The following is a 14,331-nucleotide window of genomic DNA, read 5'->3' as shown; positions in this document are numbered from 1 at the left end:
TTATTTTTTCATGGTAGTGGCGCTTTTTTTGGAAAGAGTTTAGTTTCTTGAGTGGCTATTTGAAGATGGCTTTAAAAGTTAGTCAGTCCCCAATTTTAAAATGTTCATCTTCAGTCATAAATTAACTTATTTACAGCCTCATACAAAAACACATATTTTCCCCTTTGTGAGGACTATGTTGGGAGTGAATTTATATAAAGGATGATATGTATATAATCATTTATATACTCCCCAAAGATCATTGCATACCTGATGTAGTTCACTGGTTTTTATCATACTTGAGTTACTATGTGGAGATTTGGGTTACCATTTACAAAAGTACACCATGTCATACAAAATAGAAATAAGGGTGCTTAAGTATAGTTAACAAGGGTTGTAGCACAAACATTCATTATTTTTAAGGTCACACGTGGTAAAATAAAAAAAAAATGTAAATTTATTTATGGATAATGTCTATGTATATATTAGACTGTATAATCAAAACAGATATATACAATCAGCTAAATAGGGGTTGGACTTAATAAGCATGTGTTACCTCCTACTGAGTTTCAAACAGGGAATGATCAATATTTCTCATCATTTGAATATAATGTCTTTCTTTTTTTATTTCATATTCATTTATTTATCTTTATTAACATTTATTACATATAGGTCTGAAATAAAGATTCTGATTCTCCAGGTGTTTACAGTCTGTGCGTGTGCAGACATTTCATTACTATAGCATATATTTATAGACAATAACATAAGATATTATTTTCATTTATATCATAGTCTACTCTAGAAAAATGAATATTGCTATATTCCTATTTTTGAAATGATTAATGAATCCCACACAAGGTTTGATAAAGATAAAGTCTGATAAACTGTAGCCCAGCTGACTCTGGTGCTGCAGCAACAACAAGGATTCAAATCCAGAAAAATCCAGTCCCATAACTTTCAAAATCTAGTCCACATTCTCAAAACTGCCAGTAAAATCACACTTTACACAACTTCTCAAGTCCCTTCCCTCTTTTTATCTGCTTTGCTGAATTCTGAGCCGTGTATCCCTTATCAAAAACTACCACACACTCTTCAGACACGCTCAAAAAGTTACGCTCTGCTAGCTCCGGTTATTGTTACATTGGTGGACAGTAGTGTTTTTAGTATGATTTGAAGAGGGGCTTTTTTCTTATACTGAAACAGTAGCAATGAGGAGCAAGATAAACATAATAAACGTTTGTCTCTATGACACGCTGCAATAGATTTTTAATTAAAAAATCATTTTCTTGTGTTAGTGGCATGATCATTTTTTTAAGTGTGTATTTCTGCAAATTGAAGTATAAAAAGGCGAAAACATTGTCAAAAACACACAGTTTTCTCAAAAAAAACCTCTTGAAACACAAGCATGGGGTTGATAAAAAACACTTTTTCTGCGGTCACGAAGACTTGATATCACAAATATTTGCTGGCCTGTGGATTTTTCATATATTGCAGCTACTGTACTTCCCTGGAACTAACTCTCTCTCTATATCCACCTGTCTCCCTCCCTCCCTGCCTCCCTCACACACACCCACAGCGGTGTGATTTTGCTCTCAGCTCAGTGTTCAGTGAGATGGTGATGTGCCAGGACTTCTACACATGGGGGAGGTTTGAATAACTTTCTGAATAAATCTCAAAGCTTTGTTTCCAACTTTGACTAAAATGGCAGTTACCTCCTTCGCATTGGCGGACTATGTGGTGTTCGCTCTCATGCTGGTGGTGTCCGCTGCTGTGGGGATCTACTACGCCTGGGTGGACAGGAGCCGGAGAAACCCCGGGAACTTTTTAACTGGAGGCCGCAAGCTGACAGCTCTGCCCGTCTCCCTGTCCCTGACCGCCAGCTTCATGTCAGCCATCACAGTGCTGTCCTTTCCAGCTGAGGTAAGGTAAAACGCAGATTCACAAGGGACAAATCCAAAATGTGACGGTTATTGAATGGAAGCAAGGCTGAACTTTCTTTTTTTTTAAATAGCTACAATAATTCATACAATCCCTCTGTAGGTTTACCAATACGGAGCCAATATCGGATTTTACGGTCTCTCCTATTTAATGGCGATGCTGATCACATCTGAGGTCTTCCTCCCCATCTTCTACAAGCTGGAAATCACCAGCACTTTTGAGGTAAGAGTACTTTTTCTTCCCCTTTTTTCAGCACTGTGCTGTGTGGATCGTCTGATTTCTGTTTTGCAATTCCACCAGACTCTGTTTACACAGGAATGAAATGTCTACATGTGAAAGATAATTTTGAACTGTTATCGAGAAAGGGACAGAGACATTTGATCACCGTTGCACTACTGTGCAAACAAAAGGCCTGTGTTAGGCTTGGTAAAAAACAAAACAAGAATGACACTGAAAGAATAAAGAGCACGTCGTTTTTGTGGACTGAGATAGATAAAATACAATATGGCCAAGTAACTTGGTAAAAGTCAAAGAAAGTCGAAAGTGGTTTGTAAAGAGAGCCCCGGCTACTAAACATTATGGTGTGTGGTTTTCAAGTTTCAGATGTTGCTTTTGTCTCACTTTATGTCATGAACTATGGTGCATGGAGATGAAAAACAGATTATCGATAGATTCAAACCAAAGAGGAGTAAAGGGAGTGATTGGGTTCGACTTTAAGGCGCTGGTTAATTTGTAAACATGAGACGAAAACATTTTATGACTTGATAGAAATGCATCACCTTACTCATACTTTTATCTTGTCTCTCTACTTCTGTCACTATGAAGTATCTGGAGCTGCGTTTTAACAGAGCAACCCGTCTGCTGGGCACACTGCTGTTCATTGTCCAAACAGTGAGTAAGAGGCCTGTCTACACATAATTACAGGGTTTTGACCTGTGTAGGTAAAACCACATATCAGTCACTCGGGGAACTTTTTTTTTCCTGTGACAGATCCTCTACAGTGGAATTGTCATTTATGTTCCAGCTCTTGCTTTAAACCAAGGTATGTTTGCTTGCGGTCCAACACAGTGGTCACATTCATAAAACATTCCTGCACGAGGGCACTTACGCGTACTCGGTTTTATCCAGTTGACTGACCAGTGGTTCATTCCTCAGTGACCGGGATGAATCTGTGGGGTGCGGTCATTTCCACGGGAGTGGTCTGTACATTTTACTGCACACTGGTATGTAACAAAATTTGATTGAATGAATTCTGCGGTCCCCAATTTTTTAATGCATTTTGACAAGAATGATTAAATAATGAGAAAATGGGTTCATTCAAGCTCAGCCCCGATCACCATCGATCAGAGGATCCCAGTGTCATCATGATGATACACTTCTGCACACCTAGGAAACCTCAGAAAGTGTGCACTACTTAAGCTTCCCTAGACTCATGCACATGTGGAAGTTTTTCAACCTTCTTTTAATGCAATGTCTGACTCAATAATTGTAATCAGTATTATATCTGCAGTTATTGGTTCTTGAAGGTCTAAAAGAGTCATACCACCAAATGGAAATATACAGCAGCCCTTTGTGAAATCTGACTTTGGTCTGCATTGTTACAGGGTGGTCTAAAGGCAGTGGTGTGGACAGACGTGTTTCAGGTAGGCTCCTCGGGGAAATAATAACACACCAGGTGGTTGGTGTGGTACTGACTAAATCAGAGCTCACCCGTTATGCCTCATGCTGCTTGTGGTTGGAGAGACAACAATGTACACTGGTGTTTCATAAATAGTAACTGCACACCACATCAGCATGCTGGTGTTTTGCTTCATTCAAAACACCAGCATTTTCTGCTCTTCTTTACAAGTCAAACACTAGTTTTTATCACCGTTTCCATCAACATTCAATAAGCAAACTAAAAGTGGTATTTTTTTCCCTCCAGCTCGGTGTAATGATCGCAGGTTTCCTGTCTGTCATCATCGCATCTGTGATCCTACAAGGTGGAGTCATCAACATCTTTTCAGATTCACAACACGGAGGGAGAATCAACTTCTGGGAGTGAGTATTCACCAAAACATTAAAATGAACGTTCAATTTAGCAGCAGGAAAAGAGTCAACTGTCGGCAGAAGAGGAACAGTAACACTAATTTACAGTGACAGTTTTCATGCTATGGGTTGACTCAGTATATCATCACTAAATCAACAACAATATACATACACAGCAATAAGAACAATTCTTTCCACAAATGCAGCTAAGCACCGTAGCAGTTCTGTGGAAATTTAATGTCTCATACTGTGGAGCATTCCTAGTGTACTGCTAGTGATTTCACTTGTTGTAAACTCCTTTAAAGCACATTTTTGTGAATGGTGCACATTGGAGATTAGCTAACCAGCCTCTTGAATTCAGAAGCAATCAATAAACTCAAATTTCTCCCTTTTTATGTCTCATCAGCTTTGATACAAACCCTCTGAGAAGACACACTTTTTGGACTGTTGCCATTGGAGGGACATTTCTTTGGACCAGTATATATGGGACCAACCAGTCGCAGGTTCAGAGATACATCTCCTGCAAGAGCATTGCTCATGCTAGACTGTGAGTCTTGTTTTATTGCACGATGTATGTATGGTGGTGGTGGTGGTGGTGGGGGCTTCTCAACAAAAAGCTTGCCTTAAAAATGCCAGTTAGCGGTCAGTCATATGTTACACTGCAGAGACTAATATAGAAATTCATCCATATTTAAAAGACGGGGAGGCAGAGCTTTCAGCTTTCAGGCTCCTCTTCTGTGCAACCAGCTTCCAGTGTGGATTCAGGAGACAGGCATCCTCTGTATTTTTAAGATTAGGCTTAAAGCTTTCCTTCTTCATAAAACACAGTCAGGGCTGAATCAGGTAACCCCGAATCCTTCATTCCTATGCTGCAGTAGGTCTAGTGTTTCTTCTTCAGTCACCTTTTGTAGTCACTTTATGTTCATATACCTGTCTGCCTTTAATTATTAGTTATTATTAATCTGGCTCTCCTCCACAGCATGTCTTTATCCTGTCTTCCTCCCCTCACCCAAACCGGTCGCAGCAGATGGCCCCGCCCCTCCCTGAGCCTGGTTCTGCTGGAGGTTTCTTCCTGTTAAAAGGGAGTTTTTCCTTCCCACTGTTGCCAAAGCGCTTGCTCATACGGGGTCATGTGATTGTTGGGTTTTTCTCTGTATGTATTATTGTATATTGTATTTACAGTATAAACTGTTTTGAGGCACCTGTTGTTGTAATTTGGTGCTATATTAAAAAATAATAATAATAATAATAAAAATATATATATATATTATATAAATGTTTTTTTTTATATAAATAAATGGATGCAAGTACATTTATTTTCTGTTTTCTTCTTTAGTTCTTTGTTCATCAACCTGTTAGGTCTGTGGTTGATACTGTTGTGTGCAGTGTTTGCGGGAATGTGTCTTTACTCAATCTATAAAAGCTGCGACCCCTGGACATCTGGACTGCTTTCTGCACTTGATCAGGTATGACATAGCTGAGAGTTACACTGTAACAAATTACACTCACGCATGATAGAAAGTTTACCTCATATTACTTCTTATAGTTCTTATATAACTGCCCCAACAAGCATCAAGGCACCTAATTTGAGAAATAAACCAGTAAGAACCCATTTTAAACGATATCTTTAGGCACTCTATTACCAGAAATTTGTGCCAAAAACACATCATTTTCCTAGTTTCTTTAGCTTAATCCCAAAACTAACACAGTTTCTCAGGCAAAAAATAGTATTTTCCAACCAACAAGGTGATTTCCAAAGAGCTACTAGTCAGAAACTTCATCTCAGCATGGTGTGCAGAGTGCTCTTTTGGGTGGAAACAAAAGGCCTGTGTTAGGTGTTAGATGATAAAAAAGTGGTAGGCCCAAGAAACTACAGAAAACTACAGTCGTGGTTTATGGTTTTTTCCCATTTTTTCCCAGTAGCATTTAAAGAAACGAGGAGTGTCTCAAGACTGAGAATTCACTTCATTAAACTGTAATATGAAAATGTCCTAACCAAGGCCCTTATATCAACATTTGATAGTTAGACTCACTATTGTTATGAAAAATGTGTAATGGCACCAGTGCCAAAGTACACCCTGTGTTAATCTTTGAGACACTATCATCCTTGAATAAACAGTACTTGAAATCATGGGTGTGTCTTATCAGTGATAAAACCTTACAAAAGTAACAAAGTTACAAAGTAACAAAAATTTGAATATTACTAATCAATGGTAAATAGTAGCTACTTAATTACTTAACTGTGTGAATACTGTTGAACTAACAGTTTAATATCATTATTATCAGTAGTTTGTATAAAGTATGACTCTCTGGCCCTCTTGATCCATTAACCCAGTCTCACTGTTCCTCTGTAGTTGATGCCTTATTTGGTGATGGACGTCTTGGGAGACTATCCTGGCCTTTCTGGTCTGTTTGTGGCAGCAGCATTTAGTGGATCTTTAAGGTTATTGAATATTTAAGATAATACTTTCAACAGATTAAGTACATAATGAAAATTTAGTGTGTTTACTGTAGCAGCTTGCAGTATAATGCTGTGATTGCTATCTAAAAGGCAGGTTAGTTGTATCGTGCCTTGTTTTTGACTCGACTGTTCTTGGGTTTCCTACTATTCCAACCCATAGCACAGTCTCTTCTAGCATCAATGCACTGGCTGCAGTGACAGTGGAAGATCTAATCAAACCATATGCCAGCATGTCAGAGAGACAACTGGCCTGGATCTCAAAAGGAACGAGTAAGTAGATAATCACTGTGTTCAGTTTAAGACTGGCATCGCTAAAAAGCAATTATGAAAAATTATTAACAAATGAACGCCCAATATTTTACCATTATTGTTTGCAGGCCTCCTGTATGGAGTTTTATGCATTGGGATGGCTGGGTTGGCCTCACTTCTAGGACCGATCTTCCAGGTACAAATCTGTCAGTGTGTAAACTCCACGGTTTATTTAATCAAGAAAGGAAAACTATTACAGGATCTATGCATTTGTTAATGATAGAATATGCTGTCTGCAGCTTAGCTGGTATGTGCTTTCCTCTAAACAGGCAGTCATCAGTATATTCGGGGTCATTGGAGGTCCTTTACTTGGACTGTTCACTTTGGGGATTCTCTGTCCATTTGCCACGTCAAAAGTAAGTATATCCCTGTTACACCTAATTCCAAAAAAGGCTGTCAATAAACATTCAGATTAAAAAAAATGATTCAGGAAAAAGTTTTAGTCACATTAGACCATAGAGACCCAGAAAATGTGCCATTTCTTAAAAAAATAACAGCTCATTTTGAACTTGACAGCAGCAACACGTCTCAAAAAAGTTGAATTGAGAGCAACAGAGGCTAAAACCCCCACAGTACTTTATCTACCTTCATACTACATATATCCCTGTTATTTAATAAGGCTTCATCTTTAATCGTCCCTTTAAAACGTTTGCATATCCTTTGTATCTTTTTCTATGGAACTGTACACTTTTTCATGTTGCACTCATTAAAATGTTTTTCAGGGAGCTTTGTCAGGTGTTGTGTTGGGGCTGGCTGTGTCTCTCTGGGTGGCCATCGGAGCGCAGATATACCCTCCTCCCCCTGAAATGAGTCGGCCTCTGTCACTGACCACTGAAGGCTGTAACTTTACAATGACGGACAGCTTCAGCTGGACCTCCACTCATGTCCCAACATTGCAGAGCTCCACAACAACAGCCCCAGTACTTATCAATAGCAAGTAAGTGTAGCTAATAGAAAAGATCCATAAAGTAACTTTTTTTTTAATGCCCTGGATGAACATTTATAAAAAAATTTAGCACACTGATGAGTAGACATTAGAAATCTTGATGACAATTGTTCTTTTGATGGTATGAGCAAGATTTCACTTCTGGTTTCACGACTCCCATCATCAGGCCTGCGCTGGCAGACTGGTACTCAGTCTCCTACCTTTACTTCAGTCCAATTGGAACTATAATAACTATAAGTGTGGGTCTGATAGTCAGCGTGTTGACAGGTAAATAACATCTTTATTCAGCGCACTATGGTTAATGCTGTCCTCTTAGGAGGTTATTGATGCTTTTTGTGTGTTGTTATTGAACATTTCAGGAGGTCGGAAGCTGAATGTAGAATCCAGGCTCAGGCTGACAAAAGAAGACACAAGTCTTTACTACTTGTTTAAATTGATCAAAGACAGAGTAAGTACTGCTTCAGTAAGCGAATGTCATATATGACAGGTTAACTTACTGAGTTTCTGCCCTGTTTTCCCATTTTTTAGGCCATGAGACGAAAAAGAAAGCTTGATCTGAAAAAGGACAGGAAGAAGACATTTGGCAATCCTAATCCTGCTTTCTGTGATGTTGAGCTGGATTTGCCACAAAGCAGCATTTCCACCTAAGAATGTAGCTGCTTTTTTAAAGTATAAGCTTCTTTGTTTCTCTATGATCTTATACAGGAAATGCAATGTAGAAGAGGAATTGTGGTGGGACTTTTTGCAAATGCAGACTAGCACTTGTTTGAATTTAAATTGTGCAATAGTTATTATGTACTGATCAATCAGCAATAAATATGAAGCAATAATTTTAAATGATGCCACAGAAATATATAAAAATCAAAGGTCTATTTATTTAAGTAATAAAGTTTTTAAATCATTTTTCATGTAATCAGATTCCATTAAAGTTAACATATTGTTATGTAATAAAATTACATGTAATTAAATTGATTAGAGTCTGTATTTTTGAATTGCTTCGGAGGCATGAAAAGACAGCTAGGTTCTCAGCCTGGTTCTCTCCAGTGTGATCCCTTGTGTGCCATGGGAGTAAAATAACTATCTTCATAGTCTTGGTGGAAAATGTTACTATTGTGCCAATATGCCATGCTGATATGTTTCAAGCTCTGTCTTCCTGGGCTACAGAAGAGCCCAGTGAAAATTCATCAAATTAACTGCAAAATGCCATATTCCAACCATATTCCACTCAGTAAGCAGATAAATATAGTGTTCTTATATCTTTGAATATGTGTTTGCTATATTTTATATTGATACAACATTTTTATTGGTTTATTTCTGGTTTTGTCAACAGTTTCACACTTTTTCCTTATTAAATCATCCAACTCAACTGTTCCTTGGATTTTGATTAGGAGAGTGTTTAGCTGTCTGTATAGCTGAGTCTACGTTCACGAGGACAACACTTAGTGAGGACAGAACATGCACCGTGCCACGTGGCCCATAGGGCAGAGCCCCATGTCCAATGTGCATGCAGTTCTGCAGAGGCTACCCTGCTTACTTCTTCCCTTCTTCTGAATGAATGTGGCATTTAGGTCTTAAAAGTGAATTAAATGTGTGTAAGTGCATTAAACCTGCATTTTTTTTGTGGTGGCCATTAGTGTGACTGCTTATAAAAAATTATTAAATTCTCACTTCTATTGTAATCTTATTAAAAATATTTTTTAAAGTGGTTGTAGCCTCAGTTTCTAGATTAAGTTCCGCTTAATATGTATATATAAATATGGTAACATTGAGAGTAAGAGTTGATGTCCTGTACAGGGTACCAATCACAGACTTGGGCAACCTTATAGCTGGAAACTTGGCTCTTTAAGGAGCCACGTCTAGACTTGATGCCTCAAAGGATTGAAAAAGTGTCCCAAGAGCCTTTGACTGAAAGTGTTGTTAGACCAGGAGATCCCAGAGGTTATATGAAAAATGCAATTGGCCATATAATTTTGGTCTAAATGGGAGTCACCAAGATGAGGCTCACATCTTACACATCTTTAAACGAGCTGACGGTTCACTCGTTAAGCTGAAAGAAAGATGCTTTAATCACAGGAGTCACACATGTGTCCACTGTACCATCTGGGAACTCTTCTTGTTTACACTCGTAATAACACAAACACTAAATCCTGCTTCTCTGGTGCTGTTTTGTAGCAGTGTGTACACCTGAGACTGTCACCTGTCTGTCTGTCCTGCACTCTCTCTCTGTTTCTTTCTCTCTGATTGTGGAATAAAAGTATGAACATGTGTTTATAAGTTACACTTGTGTTTGAATCCTGCAGCTTATCACACATTTGATTTCCATGTGTGACAACTGCAAGTGTCCAGAGTGAGGACAGACTGAGGGACCCACAGCTGCACATCATCTGTGAGGCTTTGCAGCCCTGATGATCCACCAGGACAAACTCAGCAGTGTGTGAGGAAGAGGAGGAGGAAGAGCCAGCAGCAGCTGACAGATGGAGAGAATAGACAGACTGTTCCCTGTTTGTGAAGGACTGTTAGGAAAGTTCAAAATAACTAATTGTCTGTCCTGAATCAGTCTTGTTAGATAATGTTCAAATGATTTCATCATTCCAGTGTTTTCAGTGTGGGAGAAAGTACTCAGGGCCTTCAAGTTACACACTATGAAAGGCAGCACCAAGTTTAATGTTCAGAAACCTAAAGTCTGTATCAGCAGCAGAATGGACCTAAAAATAAATGTTTGTTCCAGTTCTATGAAGCTTTGAGTATTTTGGATTAGTAGCACTGCTGTGTTTGTTGCATCATATTGCTGTGATTGTTTATATGCTTTATATATTCTGAGGTAAGTTGATCTATAGTGTTACATCATATTCTATAAGGATGTTATGTGTTTGTATACTTTCTGCCCAGTTTGACCCATTTAGCAGAAGTCAGCCTGTTTAAGGCTCTGATATCTATTCTGTGTGACTTAAAGCAGTTATGACATGGTCTGATTTTCTCACCCAATAAAGAAATATTCAATATATCAGTCTACTCTTCATTTTATCAGAAACAGTTATCACAGCTCGTACATTTTCTTTTTATACATATATGTAAACATTGAGCCAAATTTAGTAATGCCAACATACTGAAGGAACATTTGTCTCTTAACCTCCTAGGACCTGGCGTCCACATATGTGGACATCACATCCATCCATCCATTCAACACGTTCTCACTCCCAACTCGTCAAACGTGTGACGCATGGTCAGGCTCCCTCTGCTGCACTTATGGACGCGCAGGGTACCCCTCTCGCGTCGGGAATTGACGTGAAGGGTCCTCCGATTGAAGAGATTGCCGGGAAGTGCCTGTTGTCGGTATATTTAGACATTTTCCAAATCACATTGTAGTGACGTATACAGAACACAATAAATTATATAATGTAAACAACTACCTGAAAAACAGGTAGAACAATACTTTTGTATCGTTTATTGCATTTATGGAGGGAGTGATGTATGCTGGGTAATGGCACAGCTAGCGACTGGGTGACTTTATTCACCCGCTTCGGCTGTTATCAGTCCATACATTAGCGTTATTAGCACAAACCAGTCCCATAGATATGGGCCATCTCCTGCTAGATTGTTCAGAAGGTTGTTCTCATCCATCCAGATGGAGGATCACTAACAGGAGCGTGGGAAGACTCCAGAATCCACTCTGGCTGGAATCCGGTGGATATGCAGTGTGTACAGGTAAGACCATTTAAACGGACAGCATTTATAGAATGACTATTAAAAGTCAGCGAGTGTCAGTAATGTTAATGTGGTTATGTTAGTAATACACCGAGTGTAAGAAAACAATAGTAAAGCAGTATTTATCTGAAATAATTTAACTGAAACCTGCCTGAAATCGTTCTACGGAGCGCCACTGGGTCCAAATCATATGACCATATCCCGATTACCTACATTTAACAAGGACAACAGAGTTTGGTGTCCACTAAACTTTCACATTATTGTAAGCGTTATGGGTTATGTTTCATTTAAAGGTTTAATTGACTGGAGAAAAAATATTTATGGTGGATGCAACATTTTTATTTCATAAAGGACATCATCATATCTGCCCATCCATCCAAATAAGACGTGACCAGACTGGTAAACGTGCCACTCAAGCAACTATTCACACTAATAACATCTGAGTCTTTACCAAAAGTGAGAGGCTTGCTGTAAACAGAAAAAAACATACTTTATGGTTTATTATTAATGTATAAATTGTTAGAGTTATATTATTTTTTCATGGTAGTGGCGCTTTTTTTGGAAAGAGTTTAGTTTCTTGAGTGGCTATTTGAAGATGGCTTTAAAAGTTAGTCAGTCCCCAATTTTAAAATGTTCATCTTCAGTCATAAATTAACTTATTTACAGCCTCATACAAAAACACATATTTTCCCCTTTGTGAGGACTATGTTGGGAGTGAATTTATATAAAGGATGATATGTATATAATCATTTATATACTCCCCAAAGATCATTGCATACCTGATGTAGTTCACTGGTTTTTATCATACTTGAGTTACTATGTGGAGATTTGGGTTACCATTTACAAAAGTACACCATGTCATACAAAATAGAAATAAGGGTGCTTAAGTATAGTTAACAAGGGTTGTAGCACAAACATTCATTATTTTTAAGGTCACACGTGGTAAAATAAAAAAAAATGTAAATTTATTTATGGATAATGTCTATGTATATATTAGACTGTATAATCAAAACAGATATATACAATCAGCTAAATAGGGGTTGGACTTAATAAGCATGTGTTACCTCCTACTGAGTTTCAAACAGGGAATGATCAATATTTCTCATCATTTGAATATAATGTCTTTCTTTTTTTATTTCATATTCATTTATTTATCTTTATTAACATTTATTACATAGGTCTGAAATAAAGATTCTGATTCTCCAGGTGTTTACAGTCTGTGCGTGTGCAGACATTTCATTACTATAGCATATATTTATAGACAATAACATAAGATATTATTTTCATTTATATCATAGTCTACTCTAGAAAAATGAATATTGCTATATTCCTATTTTTGAAATGATTAATGAATCCCACACAAGGTTTGATAAAGATAAAGTCTGATAAACTGTAGCCCAGCTGACTCTGGTGCTGCAGCAACAACAAGGATTCAAATCCAGAAAAATCCAGTCCCATAACTTTCAAAATCTAGTCCACATTCTCAAAACTGCCAGTAAAATCACACTTTACACAACTTCTCAAGTCCCTTCCCTCTTTTTATCTGCTTTGCTGAATTCTGAGCCGTGTATCCCTTATCAAAAACTACCACACACTCTTCAGACACGCTCAAAAAGTTACGCTCTGCTAGCTCCGGTTATTGTTACATTGGTGGACAGTAGTGTTTTTAGTATGATTTGAAGAGGGGCTTTTTTCTTATACTGAAACAGCAGCAATGAGGAGCAAGATAAACATAATAAACGTTTGTCTCTATGACACGCTGCAATAGATTTTTAATTAAAAAATCATTTTCTTGTGTTAGTGGCATGATCATTTTTTTAAGTGTGTATTTCTGCAAATTGAAGTATAAAAAGGCGAAAACATTGTCAAAAACACACAGTTTTCTCAAAAAAAACCTCTTGAAACACAAGCATGGGGTTGATAAAAAACACTTTTTCTGCGGTCACGAAGACTTGATATCACAAATATTTGCTGGCCTCCTCCACACCTGCTTCACGCCCTGGAGGACGGGGCTGTGGCCCCCCCACACCCTCTAGCAGATTATTACATGAAGGAACCTTTTAAAAAAAACAAAAAACAAGCGCGTCCATGCTCACAGGTGTACACACGGGTGATCACACCCACAAACTACACCCTTTTTGGCTCCTACCTCAAAGCACACTGTGTTCTGTTGATCTTATGTGCTGCACAATAATGTTTAACATTTAGTATTTACTGTCATATTCCCATATATCATTGTGATGTTGTTTATTCTATTACTCTTGTTCTCTTCTGCTTGATTTCTTTTTTCTTTCTCAGCAGGTGATCCAGGTGATTGATATATGCATTTTTTTTTCTCTGCCCGTTCTGTTGGTTTTTGTCTTTTGCCCTTCTCCCCCGTCCCTCTTCTCAGCTGTTTCTCTTTCCCTCTTTCTTTCTCCCCTTCTTTCCCCCAGTCAAGTCTGTCCCGTATTCATTAAGTGAAAATAAAATAAACAATAAAAGGTGAATCAAATGGACCATTACGGCAAGGCTGGGATGGTCAGTTTGGTAAAGTAAATCCGTTGGGCATCTTTCTTTGCCTTTAGACAACAATTCTGATGGCAAAAGAGACAAACGGGACAGGCCAAAAAAAAAAAAAAAAAAAGGGCAGGGTTGTCTGGTTCTGTGGCGTATGAGCCAACATAACTCTGTGATGATTAAATGACAACAAATAACCGCAAAGTTGTTTTTATAAATACTTTTAATTACATTATACATGTTTGGACAGCTATTTTCAAGGGGTAACTATCTGCAGTACAGACTTTGATGGAGTGGAAATATTCTCACACTTTCAGTCCAAGCTTCTTCTCTTTTTTTTTACATGCTTGTATTTATTAGCCTCTTTAGTTGACACAGAGACATATGCAGTTTTCACCTTCACTTTTTCCATCCAAACTTCAGCTGAAAACGTGCTGTAATTGGTTTGCCTCAATGCTATGTTGTT

At 38.1% G+C, this 14,331-nt stretch overlaps 1 protein-coding gene across 1 annotated transcript; it reads left to right on the top strand.

Annotated features, from left to right (window-relative positions):
* The first annotated feature begins 1,570 nt into the window (after nt 1–1,570).
* LOC147310570 (sodium-coupled monocarboxylate transporter 1-like) lies at nt 1,571–9,322 on the top strand. Its single transcript, XM_086268796.1, has 17 exons — nt 1,571–1,899; nt 2,020–2,139; nt 2,743–2,808; nt 2,908–2,959; nt 3,073–3,140; nt 3,522–3,560; nt 3,842–3,957; nt 4,352–4,492; nt 5,282–5,411; nt 6,300–6,388; nt 6,567–6,676; nt 6,784–6,851; nt 6,985–7,071; nt 7,438–7,652; nt 7,828–7,928; nt 8,021–8,109; nt 8,190–9,322. The coding sequence occupies exons 1-17, from the start codon at nt 1,681–1,683 to the stop codon at nt 8,307–8,309; spliced, it is 1,830 nt and encodes a 609-aa protein (XP_086124922.1). The 5' UTR covers nt 1,571–1,680; the 3' UTR covers nt 8,310–9,322.
* The last annotated feature ends 5,009 nt before the right edge of the window (nt 9,323–14,331 follow it).

The sequence above is a fragment of the Aulonocara sp. 'chitande type north' Nkhata Bay genome, linkage group LG17, assembly GCF_057382095.1.
Source record: "Aulonocara sp. 'chitande type north' Nkhata Bay isolate Kocher_YH1m ecotype deep benthic linkage group LG17, A_spYH_male_GT1.1, whole genome shotgun sequence".
Classification (NCBI taxonomy): Eukaryota; Metazoa; Chordata; class Actinopteri; order Cichliformes; family Cichlidae; genus Aulonocara; species Aulonocara sp. 'chitande type north' Nkhata Bay.
Note: the sequence above shows the minus strand (reverse complement) of the source record. Positions and strands in the feature narration are given on the sequence as shown.

Bases quoted from the DNA above. Each gene is read 5' to 3' on its own strand.
- LOC147310570 (XM_086268796.1), top strand. From the start codon at position 1,681: ATGGCAGTTACCTCCTTCGCATTGGCGGACTATGTGGTGTTCGCTCTC. The intron at 3,561-3,841 runs GTAGGCTCCTCG...TTTTCCCTCCAG, and splicing joins TGTGGACAGACGTGTTTCAG to CTCGGTGTAATGATCGCAGG. The intron at 8,110-8,189 runs GTAAGTACTGCT...CCCATTTTTTAG, and splicing joins TTAAATTGATCAAAGACAGA to GCCATGAGACGAAAAAGAAA.